General features: G+C 39.8%; 1 protein-coding gene across 6 annotated transcripts in view; it reads right to left on the reverse strand.

The window, feature by feature from the left end:
* Positions 1 to 18888, reverse strand: part of sez6b (seizure related 6 homolog b) — a 210298-nt gene that overhangs the window by 119822 nt on the left and 71588 nt on the right. For 5 of the 6 annotated variants that reach the window (XM_068585588.1, XM_068585589.1, XM_068585587.1 and 2 more), the window contains exon 3: positions 6935 to 7068. In XM_068585588.1, coding sequence (XP_068441689.1) covers positions 6935 to 7068 — 134 coding nt within the window. Of the gene's footprint in view, positions 1 to 6934; positions 7069 to 15461; positions 16278 to 18888 lie in introns of those variants that run through there. The other variant, XM_068585590.1, reaches the window with a different exon arrangement.

Consider the following 18888-nt stretch of genomic DNA (forward strand, 5'->3'; position numbering starts at 1 on the left):
CTTGGCTCAAAGTGCTGCATGCTAACACCATGGGATGCGCTATAGTGAGTGAAAGCTGGCCACGTTATTTCACACTGACATAATTAGGACTTGCACCAGCTCCAAACACAAAAATATTACAGAAAAGATCATCAAAAGTGTCTGAAATATTTTAGGATGATTGCTGAATTAACAGATGATTACTGAAGGCTTCATATACACACAAGTTCTGAATTACGACTTTTCATTTAAGATTTTTCATGGTAAGCTATTGTAACCCCCGGGTCTATTATTGTAAATAAATAAATAAATAATAAACATTATTATTCATATTACTAGTATTATTATAATATACCGGGGTTACATGTGGATTAATAAATATTCGTTATTATTATACGCCAATCCCAGACCGGGGTTGCGTATAAAGATCCGGGTCAGGGACAGGCAACTTCCTGTTGTTAATACGGCGCAAGCGGAGACGCGAACAGTTGTTTCAGCAGGTATCAGCGAGTCTTTTCTCCTCTCCAGACCTTGTGGTGAGTGCACTGCAGCTGCTTGTAAAAGTACATGTACAGAGGCTTAGTTTAGCGATTAGCACGTTCTGGTTAGTGTAGCGATTAGCGCTACCTGCTGTATATTTGTTTGTGTGTAGGTTTCTACCTTGGTTCTCTCTGAGCGGGTTGATCTTGTTTTGTACGAAAAAAGCTAGCATTGTGTGTTTTATGTGGTGTACTGATGATTCTTTTGTGGCCCGCTCTAGGTCAGGTTTTTGTATTGTGGCTGGACCTAACCACAGCCAGAATTGGATGGCGAGCTACCCTCATGACGAACCGCGTTCCCCATTATCACAAAGTGGGGTAGGATATCGAGCGAACTTTCCTTTTTTTTTTTCTCTACCCAAGGATTGAACTTCTTTTTTTTGTTACCTCCTCGTACAACTCCAAAGTGAACTTTGCACCACAGCGCTTGCGGATTTGTGAATATTTGTACCTCTGAATTTGTATGACAGTATGATCATTGTTTATCACGGAAAAGTATCAAAGTAAAAAAAAAAACTGTTTTGATCTCAACTCATGACTCATGTTTCCTACAATCCTTGGGCTCCGTAGCCGAGCCTAGTGAATCTTTTGTGCTAGCCATTTAATTGAACAATATATTAGCCACAGGTTACACTATACCAACTGACCAAGATGAATTAAAATGAATGACAAAATCTGTCGTTTGTCTGTCTAGAAGAACAGGAATTTTCTGATCTGACCCCCCTGTCAGGGACATTTGTCTGTGCCTTTTAAAACTGTTAAAAGATCCATGTTAAAAAATGATGTTATGATGCTACGATGAATGTCTGTTCAGGTTTAGGCACAATAGATTGTGATTTGGTTAAAATAAGAACACATAGGTGTGTTCACACCGAACGCGTAAAGATTTTGACGCGCGTCGCGATTACATGCAAAGTCAATGTACAGCTGCGTAGAAGCTGCGTAGACGTGTATTTTCCAGCGGGCAGCGCGACAGACGGGTTGAGGCAGCATGAAAGACGTGTTGAAGCAGCACGAACATCGGCCGAGTTAAACTTTCCCAAGACCGGCAGCAAAAACGCGTGAGTCATAATTGCGTCAGCCAATCAGCGTTGTGATGTTCCGCTCGTCACCGCAGTCCTGCCGGTGTTGAATCAAACTTCTGCCCTGATAGCGGCCGTCATACAGACGCTGTTGTGGGACTACGGATAATATTATGCACCTAGACACGATCAAGTTTGATGTTCCGATGTATGTGGAATTTACACAACATGTATAAAACAGAACTAGTGGTTATTTCTATAGTGAATGACGGAAACGGTCACGAGTTTTACAGTGATAAGCCAGACCCAGTTCCTGGAGTCGGGGAAATTCACCGAGCGATACGGATGGTGTTATGAACCCAAACAGGGGGGTGTTTGATATTCCAACGTTTTTGTGACTTCCACAACAAGTATAAAGCAGAATTATAGCTGCAAGCAGCTGTGAGCTCGATCCGGCACGTCGGGAACGCCTGCGGGTCGCCAGCTCGTCCGGCCGAGAACATACGCCCACCTGGCGCACATTCTTGGCCGTACGTGTGTATATACAGGACTGTCTCAGAAAATTAGAATATTGTGATAAAGTTCTTTATTTTCTGTAAAAAAAATCAAACTTCTGCAATTAAAAAAACAAAAATGTCATGCATTCTGGATTCATTACAAATCAACTGAAATATTGCAAGGCTTTTATTATTTTAATATTGCTGATTATGGTTTACAGCTTAAGAAAACTCAAAAATCCTATCTCAAAAAATTAGAATATCATGAAAAAGTATACTAGTAGGGTATTCAACTAATCACTTGAATCGTCTAATTAACTCGAAACACCTGCAAGGGTTTCCTGAGCCTTGAAAAACACTCAGCTTGGTTCAGTAAACTAAATCGCAAGTATGGGGAAGACTGCTGATCTGACTGCTGTCCAGAGGACCATCATTGACACCCTCCATCAGGAGGGTAAGACACAAAAAGAAATTTCTCAAAGAGCAAGCTGTTCACAGAGTGCAGTTTCAAAGCACATCCACAAAAAGTCTGTTGGAAGGGGGAAATGTGGCAGGAAACGCTGCACAACCAAGAGAGATGACCGCAGCCTTAACAGCATTGTGAAGAAGAGTCGCTTCCAGAATTTGGGGGAGCTTCAAAGACAGTGGACTGAAGCTGGAGTCCAGGTATCAAAAGCCACTGTTCACAGACGTGTCCGGGAAATGGGCTACAATAGCCGTATTCCCATGGTCAAGCCACTTCTGAACTCAAGACAACGGAAGAAGCGTCTGACTTGGGCTATGAAAAAGAAGCACTGGACAGTTGCAGAGTGGTCCAAAGTCCTCTTTTCAGACGAAAGCAAGTTTTGTATTTCATTTGGAAGTCAAGGCGCCAGAGTCTGGAGAACGGCTGGAGAGGAGCAAAATCCAAGTTGCTTGAAATCCAGTGTGAAGTTCCCACAGTCAGTGATGGTTTGGGGAGCCGTGTCAGCTGCTGGTGTTGGTCCACTGTGTTTCAAGTCCAGAGTAAATGCAGCTGTGTACCAAGAGATTTTAGAGCACTACATGCTTCCGTCTGCTGAAAAGCTCTATGGAGATGAGGATTTCATTTTCCAGCATGATCTGGCACCTGCCAACAGTGCCAAAACCACCAGTAACTGGTGTACTGACCATGGCATTACTGTCCTCGATTGGCCTGCCAATTCCCCTGACCTGAACCCCATAGAGAATTTGTGGGGTATTGTGAAGAAGAAGCTGAAAGACACCAGACCCAACAATGCAAATGAGCTAAAGGCCGCTATTGAAGCATCCTGGGCATCCATAAAACCTCAGCAATGCCACAGGCTGATTGCCTCCATGCCACGCCGCATTGATGCAGTAATCCATGCAAAAGGATTCCCAACCAAGTACTGAGTGCATTAATGGACATTTTCAAATGTTTGATTTATAAATCTTTTTTTTTACTTGGTCTGAGGAAATATTCTAATTTTTTGAGATAGGATTTTTGAGTTATCATAAGCTGTAAGCCATAATCAGCAATATTAAAATAATAAAAGGCTTGCAATATTTCAGTTGATTTGTAATGAATCCAGAATGCATGACATTTTTGTTTTTTTAATTGCATTACAGAAAATAAAGAACTTTATCACAATATTCTAATTTTCTGAGACAGTCCTGTGTATGTATGTATGTATGTATGTATGTATGTATGTATGTATGTATGTATGTATGTATGTATGTATGTATATATATATATATATATATATATATATATATATATATATATATATATATATATATATATATATATATATTAACAGGTATGTTCAGTAGCAAAGTGCTCTGCATGGATCAGACCACGGGGTCAGGAGCTTTGCGCATTCGCGATTAACTTTCAATCTGAACGCGGAGCTTGCTGGTACATACATGTAGTGTATTTTCCCGTCTGTGAGCGCATGTGAAGCAGCTCGCGGCAGCACCGCTGCTTGTTGAGAACAGAAGCTACAGAACAATACGTGCTTTACGTCAGACTCACGCTGCATGTCGGCGAGGCGACGGAAGTCGCACGTGCATCTACATGAGTGTAAGCAGCTGTAATGCGTTCATGGCGTTTATCTTATTTATTTATTTTTCATGTTGGATTGACCTCACGCAGGCCGGACTGGGAGAGCCGTGAGACTCCAGATTTGAACCACGCCGCCTGGAGAGATTTAAAGCGATACGCCCCTCCTAATGCAAAAAAAAAAAAACATGTAAAAAAACAACAACATGCAGTTAACACATGGTCAAATAGTTAACACCGTTAAAGGATTGCCAGATTAATCTTGTGTTAACGCGTTATCGTACCCAGCGCTAATATATATATTTTGTATTTATACGCATATATTGTGTATATATATATATATATATATATATATATATATATATATATATTTTAGTGCTGTCATATTAGCGCGTTATTAACGGCGTTAGCGCAAACCAATTTTAACGCCGTCAATTTTATTTATAGCGTTAACGCATTTTAATTTTTCAACGCCGGATCTAGCTCAACCGGATGTAGCTCATCCAGAAGCAAAACAATAAGCACGCCGTTTGGGCTTGAAATCTAGGCTAACGTTACGGTTTGAAATGAATGAATAGTGAGCGTGATACGGCAAAATGAATGATAAGACGCTATTTAATGGAAAGTTTACTTTTAAAAAGTTGTCAGATGGTTCAAATGACAAGACCAAAGTGGTAAGAGCCATTTGTCATTGTGAACTGAGCTATTGTCGTAGCTATCCAGTCTGAAATACCGCTCGATGGCCAAGCACACTGCTGATGCTAACTCTGCGCCCCGTCGTCATAGCCAGACACGAATGGATGACTTCGGACAGAAACACATGGGAACCACAACGAAGAACAAACTTATTAAAGCCATAGGTAAATGTGTGCTACTGCGTGTAGGCCTGTTAACGTTGTGGAGGACGAGGATCTAGCTGATATAATACGCATTGCATTCAACGACAGGACCTACAAAGCCTGACTGCTATGTTCTCAGCTCTCTCTCCCACTCCCCCTCTCTCTCTCTCATTGGTAATCAGGAGAGACTGAGGAGCTTCAGAAAGCAGCCCTCACCCTCTCCAGAGGAGGCATAAATTCTGACAAACCTCAAATATGTTGATAAGCTGAATATAATCTAAAACGGACGCTGGTAAACTAAATATAATCTAAAACGGATGCTGCTAATCAATATAAGGGATGCATATTGCACATGTATATATGTATACATATATATATATATATATATATATATATATATATATATATATATATATATATATATATGTATACATATATATATATATGTATATATGTATACATATATATATGTATATATGTATACATATATATATATATATATATATATATATATATATATATACATATATATATATATGTATATATGTATACATATATATATGTATATATGTATACATATATATGTATACATATATATATATATATATATATATATATATATATATATATATATATAGGTATATATGTATACATATATATATATATATATATATATATATACATATATATATATATATATATATATATATATATATATATAGGTATATATGTATACATATATATATATATATATATAGGTATATATGTATACATATATATATATATATATATATATAGGTATATATATATATACCTATATAGGTATATATATACCTATATATATATATATATATATATATATATATATTTATATTTATATATACCTATATAGGTATATATATACCTATATATATATATATATATATATATATATATTTATATTTATATATATATATATATATATATATATATATATATATATATATATATATATATATATATATACATACCGGCATCATGCATGAGGAGTTTTGGGCTGATTGCATGATGTGCAATGGAGTTACAACAGGTTTCTATTACATAGCGAACACACAAAATAGGTGTGTCTTTGGGTCCACGTCACGTCAAGGCCATTCAGTGAAAACACTAAGGGTCTTGAGATCATCCCGAAGTCGTTCGGGTTAAAAATTGGAGGAGGAGAAAAAATAGGCAAAAAATAGGCAATAAATGACAAAAATGCGCTAAAAATCCCAAATTGCACGAATTACTGTAGCGCCCCCTAATGTTTGAATCACACGACTGATTTACTGCATATTAAGGGTCACAATGAGCACCTAAACAAAAAGTTTGGAGTCATTAGTGCATACAGTTTTAATGTTATGAGTTTTTAAAAATAGGACACGTCCCTAAAAGGTTAATTTGTCTGATTTTCCTCAACGCAATGAGATATTCAAAATCTTTCAACGCAGTCTTGAAGATACAACTTACATAGAGTTTGCAATGAATCGGACCAAGCGTTCAAGGATAGAAGTGCAAAAATGTGTTTTTCACAAAATCGTGTTTTTCACAAAATTAAAAATGGCGGACTTCATGGGTCTGAGAGGCTTTTTGTAGAGCAGGTGGAGCTGGACATGAGTGAATTTTTTTTGAGCCAATCGGACAGTCTGAGCGAGAGGCGGCACCGGTCCAAATTCAAGGGGGCGCCAGAGAGCTATTTTTGAGATATTTTTTTTTAATGCCTATATCAGATAGCTATTTTCACCAGGCCTGACAAGTGGTCCAAATTTGGTGAGTTTTGAAGTATGAGAAGTTCCCCAAAATGGCGCCCAATGTGGAAAAATAAAAATCAGAGGCGTAATAATAATACCCCGAACAGTTTCAATAGGGTTCTTCGGACTGACGACGTCAACTGAACTAAAACAGTCTGGCCAGTCCACTCATTTTCGATCCCACTAGAAGCAGTCCACTCATCTTCTGTCCCACTAACGTAAGCAGTTTTGATGGATGTTGCTCTTACCTGCACTTCCACGCCGTAGCCCAGATAGACAGTGATAATATAGCTGCAGTCCGTAGTGAAGTGAAGAGCAGAACTGGACTGTGGAGGAGCATTAATGTAGCCTTCTGGCCCAGTCAGATTCAGCTGGCAGGCAACTGCAAGGACAAACACCAGCATAGTAATGAGACTGATAGAAGACACATGCTGGGGAATTCACCCTCAATATTGCATTTTTACTATCCCGAGATGGCACTGGGAGCCATGAGCTCAGAGAACCCTGAGGTCAGAGCATAGAAACCTGAAGTCAAAGCTTAGAACCCTGAGGTCAGAGCATAGAACCCAGAGGTCAGATTATAGAACCCGTAGGTCAGAGCATAGAACCCCGAGGTCAGATCATAAAACCCTGAGGTCAGAGCATAGAATCCTGAGGTCAGAGCATAGAACCCTGATGTCAAAGCATAGGACCTTAAGGTTAGAGCATAGAACCATGAGCTCAGAGAACCCCAAGGTCATAGCATAGACCTATGAGCTCTGAGAACCTCGGGGTCAGAGCATATAACCTTAAGGTTAGAGCATAGCATCTTTAAATCATAGCTAACATGTGATCTCTATCTGGAAATATTATGGTTGAGTAAAGTTGAAAAAAATGAATGAAATGAAATGAATGAAAAGTACTTTATTAATCCCCAAAGAGATTTTTTTTTTTTGCCGTAGTAGCAGCATCCCTCACTTACAGACATCAATGAAATAAAGTAAACTAAACACACAAAATAAAATAATTAAAAAATGAAATAATTAAGAACAGGGATAACAGATATATACAAAAATAAAATAAAAAATATATATGTAAACAAATGAATATATATATATATATGTATATGTATATATATATATATGTATATATATATATATATACATATATATATGTATATATATATATATATATGTATATATATATACATATATATATCTATATATATATATATATATATATAAATATATATATACATATATATATATATATATACATACATAACAAATCTCTGCAGTGTATTCAGAGATAAAAATTAAATGCAAACGGAAATGAAATGAAATGCAGTGTATTCATGGGGTTAAATTAAGTGTGAACCAGAATTAAATAAAATAAAAATAATAATAAATAAAAACTGATTGAGCGCATGATTTTTCTGCGATTAATTGTAATTAATTGCATTGTGTCAAATTCAATAATGAAGTAAAAACTAGTGTATTGCACGCTTTTATTTTAAAGTGATGTTATCAGAACAATATAACAGCACTCTGGAGCAACAACAAGTTAACATACATAAGTATATAGTTTATTAATCTGTTTTTATTTTTTTCTGAACAGGTACTGATCAGTAGCAAGGGTCCCTGTGAGGGACAAATCACTCAGTCTTTTGTCCATGTTCAGTCTGTTTATTACCTTAAAGATGTATGTTGAAGACCAGCAATTGATTCATTTTATACATAAGCAATAAGTGCTTTTCATGTTTTCAGTTCAGTTTTTCTTCCTAACTGAGAAAAGTCCAGTCTGTGTTGGCTTGAACAAGTGCACTGACGTCTGGTTGAATGAGGCGGAGATGTAAAGGACAGCTATCAGCGGCAGCTTTGCACATGCGCGATAAATGTTCAATCCGGGGATGCTGAGCTTGCAGCAGGAGCCTGCCGGTAGACTGACCGCCTGTGAAGCTTCGTGAGGCGATTCAGCGACTCGCGGCAGCTGAGAACAGAAACTACAGAACAATACGGGCTTTCCGTCAGGCTCAAGTCGGCACATTGTCCGGTGAAGCTACGGAAGCGCGCAAGCTTCAAAGTGAAAGCCCAAAAAATAAAAAATAAAAATTAACGCATGATCAAATAATTAACGCCGTTCATCGATTGAAAAGTTAACATGATTGTAGCGGCAATCTCGTCTTCTTCGGGGATTCTTATTACCGCTAGTGTTTTAGTCCGTGTATGGGCAATGACCTTGACGCGTAATGACTTTCCAGAAAACAAAAACTCCTTTTCAAAACGTTTACTTGGCAAAAACAAAATTACAAAAGTCATTCATATGCTCTACTTGGCAAGGACGGTCAAAACACTGTGTTGCTCCACAGACTAATAACCTAAACTGAACAAACCAGGTAGTAACGTAGTCAGCAACGTAATTAAAAGGGGCATTTACAGACATTTTGATAAATCAGAAAAAAACACATCTTAAAGCAGTTTATTATGGCTCTTACATTTCCAGCCCCTAATTGTTTATGCTGTCTGCAAAACAATTACCAAATAGGAATGACAATGAGACATCAAATATTCAACTTGCATCCATAATAATGATTACATTATGTGCAAAAGGTAAATACACTTCAAAAAGTCTTTTATCCACTTTAAAAGTTCAAATTGTTACTCTGCTTGTTTCAGCAGGCAGAGTTTGTTTATGGGTCTGTCCAGTGTGTTGGTTATGGTTTTCACACTAACTCGCCTGACAGTTCCGTAAGAGTCTGGTAATGTATTTATTACACGACCCATGATCCAAGAGTTGAGATGAGCAATTCATCCATCATCAAGACAATATCTTCTGGTTTGATAGCCTTTGACGCCATCTTTTCTTCGAGTGGTCCGCTCCAAAGTACTGCGACTGAGATGCTAAGTGGGTATTGTCTCGGCGTAGCCTTTTTCAATAATGCCTTTCTTGATGACTTTGTAATCTTCATGGAATTCTGGATTACTTTTGAGTTTTCTCTTGAGAGTATCAACCCGCTGCTGAGCAATGCCACGATTATTTGTCACTCCAATGCTTTCATTTCTCAGCGACAAACTCATGCAGTAGTGTCCATCGGTCAACTTTGCTGACCCTGTAACCAGATGCGTGAACTGTTGATTCTCTTGGGACATTTCATCCTTCTCTTCATAGCTTCTTTCTGGTAAATCTGTATTGTACTGCTTCAATAGCAGTTCTTCTATTTCCACTACTGAAATGGGATTAGCAGTGTAGTTTAGCAGTTTACAGCTGGCTGTCATAGGGTTTTTACCCTTTCTAAGAGGTCCATTTATCAACCATCCAAGGGCAGTTTTGACAGCATATGGTCCCTCACCTTCACTGTTTATGACCCGCCATGGTTCAATGGCCTTTGGGATGTTGGCACCTATAAGCAGACCGACTTCTGCTTAAATACGAGGGAGATGCACGTCTTTCAGGTAAGGCCAGTGTGAAATATCTTCCTGCTGTGGAATGTTTTCTTTCTTTACTGGGATGTGGCTGTGTGTAAACACCTTTGGCAGTTCAATGTACGTGTTTTCTTCAATACCGCATATTTCTAGGTCTGAAAGAACACAACTATTCATCAATTTGTGACTGTTCGACTTGTCTTGACCCCTTGTGTCGAGAAGAAACTGGGTGCGCTTTCCTTTAAGGTTTAGCGTTTTCTGTAGCTCTTCACTGCAAAAGGTTGCAGTGGTCCCAGGATCTATAAAGGTGTATGTTTCTACATACCTTTCACTCTTTCTGGATTTCAGCTTTACTGGTACCACAGCTAGAACACATTCTCCTTCTCCAGCCCCAGTGCTTCCACTAACCTCTTGATCCAATGACACATAAACACTTAAGATAGAGTTGCTCTCTTCAGCTTCCGGCGCAGCGTTATTTTCTTTAATGACATGGAGTATGTCTGGATGCCCCTGAGAACAGATCTGACACATTATTCTCTTTTTGCAATTCTTACTAAGGTGCCCAAAGATAAGGCATCCAAAGCAAAGTCATTTAGACTTCAGGAAGTCTATTTGTTCTCTGTTTGTCAGATCTTTAATGTTATCACAGACAGACAGAGCATGATTCTTCTGGCAGAATAAACATTGTTTGTGGAAAGCTGTAACAGCATCTTTCACTGGGCTGCTCATCCTTACAGTTGTCTCTGAGGTTGTGTCCTGTACACTTGTAGAAAAGGTGCTTTTGCTTTGACCAGGTGTCCAGATGGTTCTTTCTTTGGTAGTTTTATCCTTTTCTTTTGTGCTTTCGTAAATTTCCACCACTACTCCGAAAAGGGGATCCAGAGCTACCTTTGCCTGCCGATCGATGATCTCGACAAGGTTAGAAAACTTTGCTCGTCCTCTTCCTCTCTCATGGATCTCGAAAGCCGTCGTTCTCCACTTCTCCCTAAATTTGTAAGGAAGCTTTGAAATGACAACTCGCATGTTAGTAGGATTATCCATTTCTTCCATGTATTCTATATCATCCATAGTGTTCCTACAGCCAATCAGGAAGAGAGCATAGGCACTTAAAGCTTTAGCATCCTCTGGTTTGATCTGAGGCCAGATAGATTTGTGAGAAAAGGGAGTCACCTTTAAACACTGGAATGTCCCTACAAGGGAGGCGAGACAGTCTGCTGCTTAACAAGCATTTCAGTTATCACATTTTGCCTTTGCATGACTTGGTTCAGCTCACTGTCATTGTTTTCAGATTGAAAGTGACCGTTATCATGGACATGTTGCGTGTCCTGTGCTTTCTCTTCGCTTCTCTTACTTTTAAAAGTCTTCTTCAAAGTATGACTGCTGGCTCTGTCTTTAGCATTGTCATATTCTTCAAGCACCTTGAGCTTTGCACTGGATTCTGCAATAGCAGTATCAATGACTGGTTGTTCCAGTTTAGCCTTTAGCTTCACTTCTTTCATTACAAGCTCTTGTTTCCTTTTTAATGCAGCTGAACGTGCGATCAGTGCTGCATGCTCTGCTTCTTCCTTAATGCGCACTGAGAAGCATGTAGTTGCAGATGAAGCTACTGAGCTAGAGCCAACAGATGAGCCAGCTTTACTCTTACTTCGATGTTTCTCTGTTGCGACTTGAGATACACTCAGTGCCGTTACATGGATTCGAATTACTGGCTTAGTCCGACTAAAATCGAATTATCCTGTTCATGTAAACACCTTTATTCGAATAACTGCGGTCCGACTACGATCCGATTAACACCCCTGGATAACTCGATTCGACTCGATTGATAATTCGAATAACGCTGCATGTAAACGCTGAATCGGATCGGAACTGGACAATGCGTTTGTGCGCATGCTCAAGATCCCGCCGCCTCCTTCCTCCCTCCCAGGTCGTGACCCGGAAGTCGAAAGAGACGATAAGTTGTCACGGACGGCAGAAACAAACAAACGTAAAAGTCGGGTTACGAGCCGATAGGACCTTCGGTGGGTGTCTCCGCTAGCTTCCTACTGTAGCCTGCTAGCGCTGCTGCTAGTTCCCTGTTTGCTCTCCACTAGCTCCCCGACAACCACCGAAGCTAGCGGGGTTCTCTCCATTATGAAGAGTGAAGAGGTCAAGCGGAGATGGCTGTATCACCACTACATGTAATGAAAACAGCGCCACCTATCGTATCGGATATGACATGCATTCGGCCAATGATTCGATTTATTCACTGCCATGTACAGGACTGTCTCAGAAAATTAGAATATTGTGATAAAGTTCTTTATTTTCTGTAATGCAATTAAAAAAACAAAAATGTCATGCATTCTGGATTCATTACAAATCAACTGAAATATTGCAAGGCTTTTATTATTTTAATATTGCTGATTATGGTTTACAGCTTAAGAAAACTCAAAAATCCTATCTCAAAAAATTAGAATATCATGAAAAAGTATACTAGTAGGGTATTCAACTAATCACTTGAATCGTCTAATTAACTCGAAACACCTGCAAGGGTTTCCTGAGCCTTGAAAAACACTCAGCTTGGTTCAGTAAACTAAATCGCAAGTATGGGGAAAACTGCTGATCTGACTGCTGTCCAGAGGACCATCATTGACACCCTCCATCAGGAGGGTAAGACACAAAAAGAAATTTCTCAAAGAGCAAGCTGTTCACAGAGTGCAGTTTCAAAGCACATCCACAAAAAGTCTGTTGGAAGGGGGAAATGTGGCAGGAAACGCTGCACAACCAAGAGAGATGACCGCAGCCTTAACAGCATTGTGAAGAAGAGTCGCTTCCAGAATTTGGGGGAGCTTCAAAGACAGTGGACTGAAGCTGGAGTCCAGGTATCAAAAGCCACTGTTCACAGACGTGTCCGGGAAATGGGCTACAATAGCCGTATTCCCATGGTCAAGCCACTTCTGAACTCAGGACAACAGAAGAAGCGTCTGACTTGGGCTATGAAAAAGAAGCACTGGACAGTTGCAGAGTGGTCCAAAGTCCTCTTTTCAGACGAAAGCAAGTTTTGTATTTCATTTGGAAGTCAAGGCGCCAGAGTCTGGAGAACGGCTGGAGAGGAGCAAAATCCAAGTTGCTTGAAATCCAGTGTGAAGTTCCCACAGTCAGTGATGGTTTGGGGAGCCATGTCAGCTGCTGGTGTTGGTCCACTGTGTTTCAAGTCCAGAGTAAATGCAGCTGTGTACCAAGAGATTTTAGAGCACTACATGCTTCCGTCTGCTGAAAAGCTCTATGGAGATGAGGATTTCATTTTCCAGCATGATCTGGCACCTGCCAACAGTGCCAAAACCACCAGTAACTGGTGCACTGACCATGGCATTACTGTCCTCGATTGGCCTGCCAATTCCCCTGACCTGAACCCCATAGAGAATTTGTGGGGTATTGTGAAGAAGAAGCTGAAAGACACCAGACCCAACAATGCAAATGAGCTAAAGGCCGCTATTGAAGCATCCTGGGCATCCATAAAACCTCAGCAATGCCACAGGCTGATTGCCTCCATGCCACGCCGCATTGATGCAGTGATCCATGCAAAAGGATTCCCAACCAAGTACTGAGTGCATTAATGGACATTTTCAAATGTTTGACTTTTGTTTTGCTGTTATAAATCTTTTTTTTTACTTGGTCTGAGGAAATATTCTAATTTTTTGAGATAAGATTTTTGGGTTTTCTTAAGCTGTAAGCCATAATCAGCAATATTAAAATAATAAAAGGCTTGCAATATTTCAGTTGATTTGTAATGAATCCAGAATGCATGACATTTTTGTTTTTTTAAATTGCATTACAGAAAATAAAGAACTTTATCACAATATTCTAATTTTCTGAGACAGTCCTGTATATTCGGATAACAGCAGTTGCCCCGAAAGAGAGCATAGTCCGACTAAAGCAAGATTCGAATTAATGCCATCATGTAAACGCACTGACTGTCATCAGCATTAACTTCACAATGTTCATATTCACTTGTAAAATAAACTCCACTGTCACTGTTTTGCCTTCTTACTTTCATCCACATTACAGAACACCACTTTTCAGTATTTTCCACAAAGTCTTTTATAGGTGCTGATCTTGGTTCAAACCAATTATCCTGATCTCCTTGTCTTTTATCTTCATCTAATAAATCCAGAACTTCAGCATTAACATCCTCAAACTCCTTCAAGACTTTGCAAAATCTCTCTGAAAGCATCTCTTCCACCTCATTTACATTTGTGCCATCAATCTTGAGAGTTTCAATGGTTTTCATCATGGCCGAGAGTTGAGACAATTTACCTCTTCGAGCTGCAATACGCCGACTGAGTCTGTCTTCCAAAGCTTTTTCAGTTGGCTTTTGGCGCCCTCTTTTGGTCCTTCATTGTGCACAAGCCACGCCACCTCCTGGCTCGGCGTGCAGCTAAGCAAGCAGCGTTTCCGAAAGCACGATACTCAAGTAAGCTAGCACAGCGCTAGCACGGCACTAGCGTGCAGTGTAGCTCTCTTTCTGTTCATATAGTGGCGAAATCTTCATGAATATCATCCACAATGACTTGCGTCATCCATCATGAGGGCTCTGACTTGGTCCTCATCCATGCAAAAAAGGTTTATTCCGAGTGATAATCCTTTAGTTTGTCCACCATGAGCTGAGTTTTTTGACTCAAATGTAGCGGCAATCTCGTCCTCGGGGATTCTTATTACCGCTAGTGTTTTAGTTCGTGTATGGGCAATGAGCTTGACGCATAATGACTTTCCAGAAAACAAAAACTCCTTGGCAATGACGGTCAAAAAACTGTGTTGCTCCACAGACTATTAACCAAAACTGAACAAACCAGGTAGTGACGTAGTCAGCAACGTAATTAAAAGGGGCATTTACAGACATTTTTATAAATCAGAAAAAACACATCTTAAAGCAGTTTATTATGGCTCTTACAATGATATTAACGCGTTAACTTGCCCAGCCCAAGTAAATATTAACTTCTGATCACAGGCTTTATACATTTACTTATTACTGTGTTCTCATTTTCTTGAGTCTTTCTGCATTGTGAACAGACCTCAATAAGCAAATTAGGTAGGCCAAGATATGAACTTGAGTGCAGACATGGTTTTTCTCAGGTCTCCAAATACCTCTAAGAAGAACCAGAAAAGGGTCCTTCTTTTCAGTAGCCTGCTCCTACTTTAAATAATCATTATTTTTCTTCATACTGTAACTTTACTACTGTTATTTCTGTCTGCTGTGCAGACACGACATCCATTGCATGTCTGTCAGCCCTGGAAGAGAGTTTTATTGAACCAAACCAAGGATGGCGGTCAAACGTTAGCGTGTGCTGTATGATGTGCAGATTGTAAAGCCCTGTGAGGCAATTCATATAAAACTCACTTGATTTGACATGTCTCTCAGTCTTGTGACTCGTGTGGTGAGCTGTCAGCGTCTCCTGTGGCATTGATGCTGTGGGGGCTCTTCTCAATTTTTCTTCACAGAGGACGGGCTCCTCTACAGCCTTTTGCAAACAGCTTGAGCCAGCAGGAAGAGGCGAGGTCATGTCCTTTAACTTGTTAACTTAATTTTTTTCTTATGAATGTGATCACACTGAGGTTCTGGGACAGGGATGTTATGTGTACACATTGTAAAGCCCTCCGAGGCAAATCTTGTATTTGTGATTTTGGACTGTACAAAATAAACTGAATTGAATTAAACTAATTACACCAGGCTGAAATAGCATTATAATGCAAGCCAGAACTCCATACCTGGTTTAGGGTTAGCATTCCATCAATTCCATCGAATATATTTACACCTGCATTTCTACTGATCTCGATGGGAGATCATGTCACGTATCAATTACCAAGTATAATAAATTGGGTTGGAAAAGCCATGATAAATGGCCATTAAAATTTGTGTAACGGTAATCATTTTAAAAGTCTGACTTTGTTTATTTCACTTACTTTGAAGGATTTCAGGCTCTTTGGCTGGCCTAAGCAGCTCAACCCGGCGATGGGACAACTCAGGACAGAATATTTCCTAGAGAGGGAGCATTCACTCCAGAATTATCACTGCACTACAGTGCTGTCAGTCATCCTTTGTCAGGCCGTCTGTGTTACAGGGGGATTTTGAGTACAGTCCTGCCTGTCTGTGCTTTGACCAGCTGTCACATAATGCGCACAGATGACCAGTTTAATCAAGCTGCTCACATTTTGATCTTCTGGACGTGCACTAAGAAGTCACCACCATGTTATCTATTGTCCCCATCTATTCCCTTCATAACTGACAATCTCTGAGTGTTTTGCTGTTTGGGCCTCTTAATTATTTAAAACATTTTTAAAGATCTGTGAGATCTGAAAGGTCTGTAAAGCAGCAATGCTTGTATCCATGTATCCCCATGACTGAGTAACTTCAAATATAGAATTACAAAAGATTATTAACATATTCCAAACAATCTTTTTTTTTCTCACTAATTACACACAACTGACAGCCTTATTTATTTTTGATATGAAGAGAATGTGATGATGCTGAAGACCTTCAAGACACTTCAGAATGTCTCACAAGTTGAACCTGCCTCCTCAGTTTGTATCAGCAGGTTGCCACTGAAAAAACAAAAACAAGGTTTAGTCGAAAATGAGAGGGGCCACTCCTATCAATCCTCAATATAGTAAGTACTTGATTGGCCCCGTCTGACAGGCAGCATTCCAGTAACTACTGACATTAAGATTGGAAAAATAAAATCTCCATGACTACCGGCCTGGAATGCATCGGTCATCTGGAGTCTTCCCACACTTCCTGCTAGACAGGTCACATTTGCATGTGGAGCTAGATCACACCCTGGCTGAGTAACATCCAATGGAAAACTGTACTTACTAAAATATCTGCACATGGCTCTGGAATATATATACTTAGGGAAAGACTGTCGTTACGATAAATATAAAGACAAATTGTACTACTACCACTAATAATTAAAGGCCAAAGTGCCATTTTGAAGCATTCAAATCCCATCAGGCAACTACATCTTTAAATGTGTGTGCCAAGTTTAGTTACAATTTGAGCATGCTTAGTGCCTCAAAAGCACCTTTGTTGTTGATGGCGAAGGATGGGTCGCCATGGCAACATCCATCCATCTTAACCGCTTATCCTCATTAGGGTCGCGGGGCGCTGGGGCCGATCCCAGCTGTCAGGGGGCGAAAGCAGGGTACACCCTGGACAAGTCGCCAGTCCATCACAGGACAGACATATAGACAAACATTCACATTCACACCTACGGGCAATTTAAAGTCCAATTAACCTATGCAGCATGTCTTTGGACTGTGGGAGGACCCGGAGAGAACCCACGCTGCCACGTGGAGAACAAGCAAACTCCACACAGGACCTGCCAGACCAGTATCTGAACCCCGCCCGGCCGGGATCCGAACCACAGACCCTCTTGCTGTGAGGCGTCAGTGCTAGCCACTACATCACCGGGCAGCCATGGCAACAGCGTTTCACAAAACATCAAAAGCTTTGGGAGAGCTTTGGGAATTTGATGTCGATCTGATTGACCTACTAAGAGAAGCAAGCCAAAGTATAGAACAATTTACATTTGAAAATGGCGGAAAATCTAGGTAGGCGGAGTTTAAGTGTCCTGTTTTGTTTATTGTAAAGCAGGTCCACCCAGACATATGTGCCAAATTTCAAGTCAATCGGACATAATTGGCAAAAATATATAACTTTTACATCCAAAGGGGGTGCTATGGAGCTAATTTTTTCGACTTTTTTCCGACGCCCCAATCAGATTGGCATTTTGACCAATTCAGTGAGGTGTGGAAATTTTGAAGAATTTCCGTTTAGTCCGAGCACTTCATTTGTCCATGCAACGACCGCAAATAATAATAATAAACATTTGAAATTCAATAGGTCCTCTGCTCTAACGTTGTCAGCTGCTCGGGCCCTAATAATACACGAGTGGGAGCTGAAGATACATTTGAATAGAAACATGCTTCATTAGCTTAATGGAAATGTCCACAGCAGAATTAAAATAAACTTTCAAGACAAAAGCAAAGTTCAAATAGTTTGTATTATTAAGGGACACTATTTTAGAAGGCACAATAATGTAATCTGAGAAAAAATCTGAACCCTAACCCTAGGTGTCATATTTCTGAACCAGGTTTTCCATGAGTATGACTCAAAATAAGGGTTGGCAAGTTAACGCATTAATAACACATTAACTTTTTTGCAAATAATTAATAAGGTGCATGCCATAAATGCAATGCAACGACACTGCTTTTACTTTGAAGGCGATTTATGTACGTGCGCAAGCACTTCCATACCCTCTTCGACAGGCAGTGTTGACGACTTGCCGACTTGAGCCTGACATGAAAGCACGTATTGCTATGTAGTTTCTCCGCCTCACAAAGCTCTCACAGGCGGTCAGTCTCAGTGCTGCAGTCTCCATGTCCAGATAGAATATGAATCGCTCATGCACAAAGCTCCTGACCCCGCACTCTGGTACACTATGGCAAAGCCCTTAAGGTCAGTATCACTTCTGAATCTTTACTCTTCTCTCAAGGAGGAGAACTTTCCACATATCAGAAGATGTTCAGTTCACTTGTTCAAGCAAACACAGACTCACTGAGTACGAAAAACTGAGGTAAGCAACAAACTGAACAAAGACAAAAGTAGTGGCTTAGAGAGTACTTACTACTGTACACAGTGTGTATGTTGTTTCCTGATAAAATACAAATGTTTCTACTGGTACCTGTTCGTAAAAAAAAAGAAAACAGATTTATACTATATATGTATGTATGTTAACTTGTTGTTGCTCGAGAGTGCTGTTATATTG

This window comes from Clinocottus analis, unplaced genomic scaffold, assembly GCF_023055335.1.
Source record: "Clinocottus analis isolate CAN_PGR_092001 unplaced genomic scaffold, fCliAna1.0.p SCAF_2, whole genome shotgun sequence".
In the NCBI taxonomy this organism is placed as follows: domain Eukaryota; kingdom Metazoa; phylum Chordata; class Actinopteri; order Perciformes; family Cottidae; genus Clinocottus; species Clinocottus analis.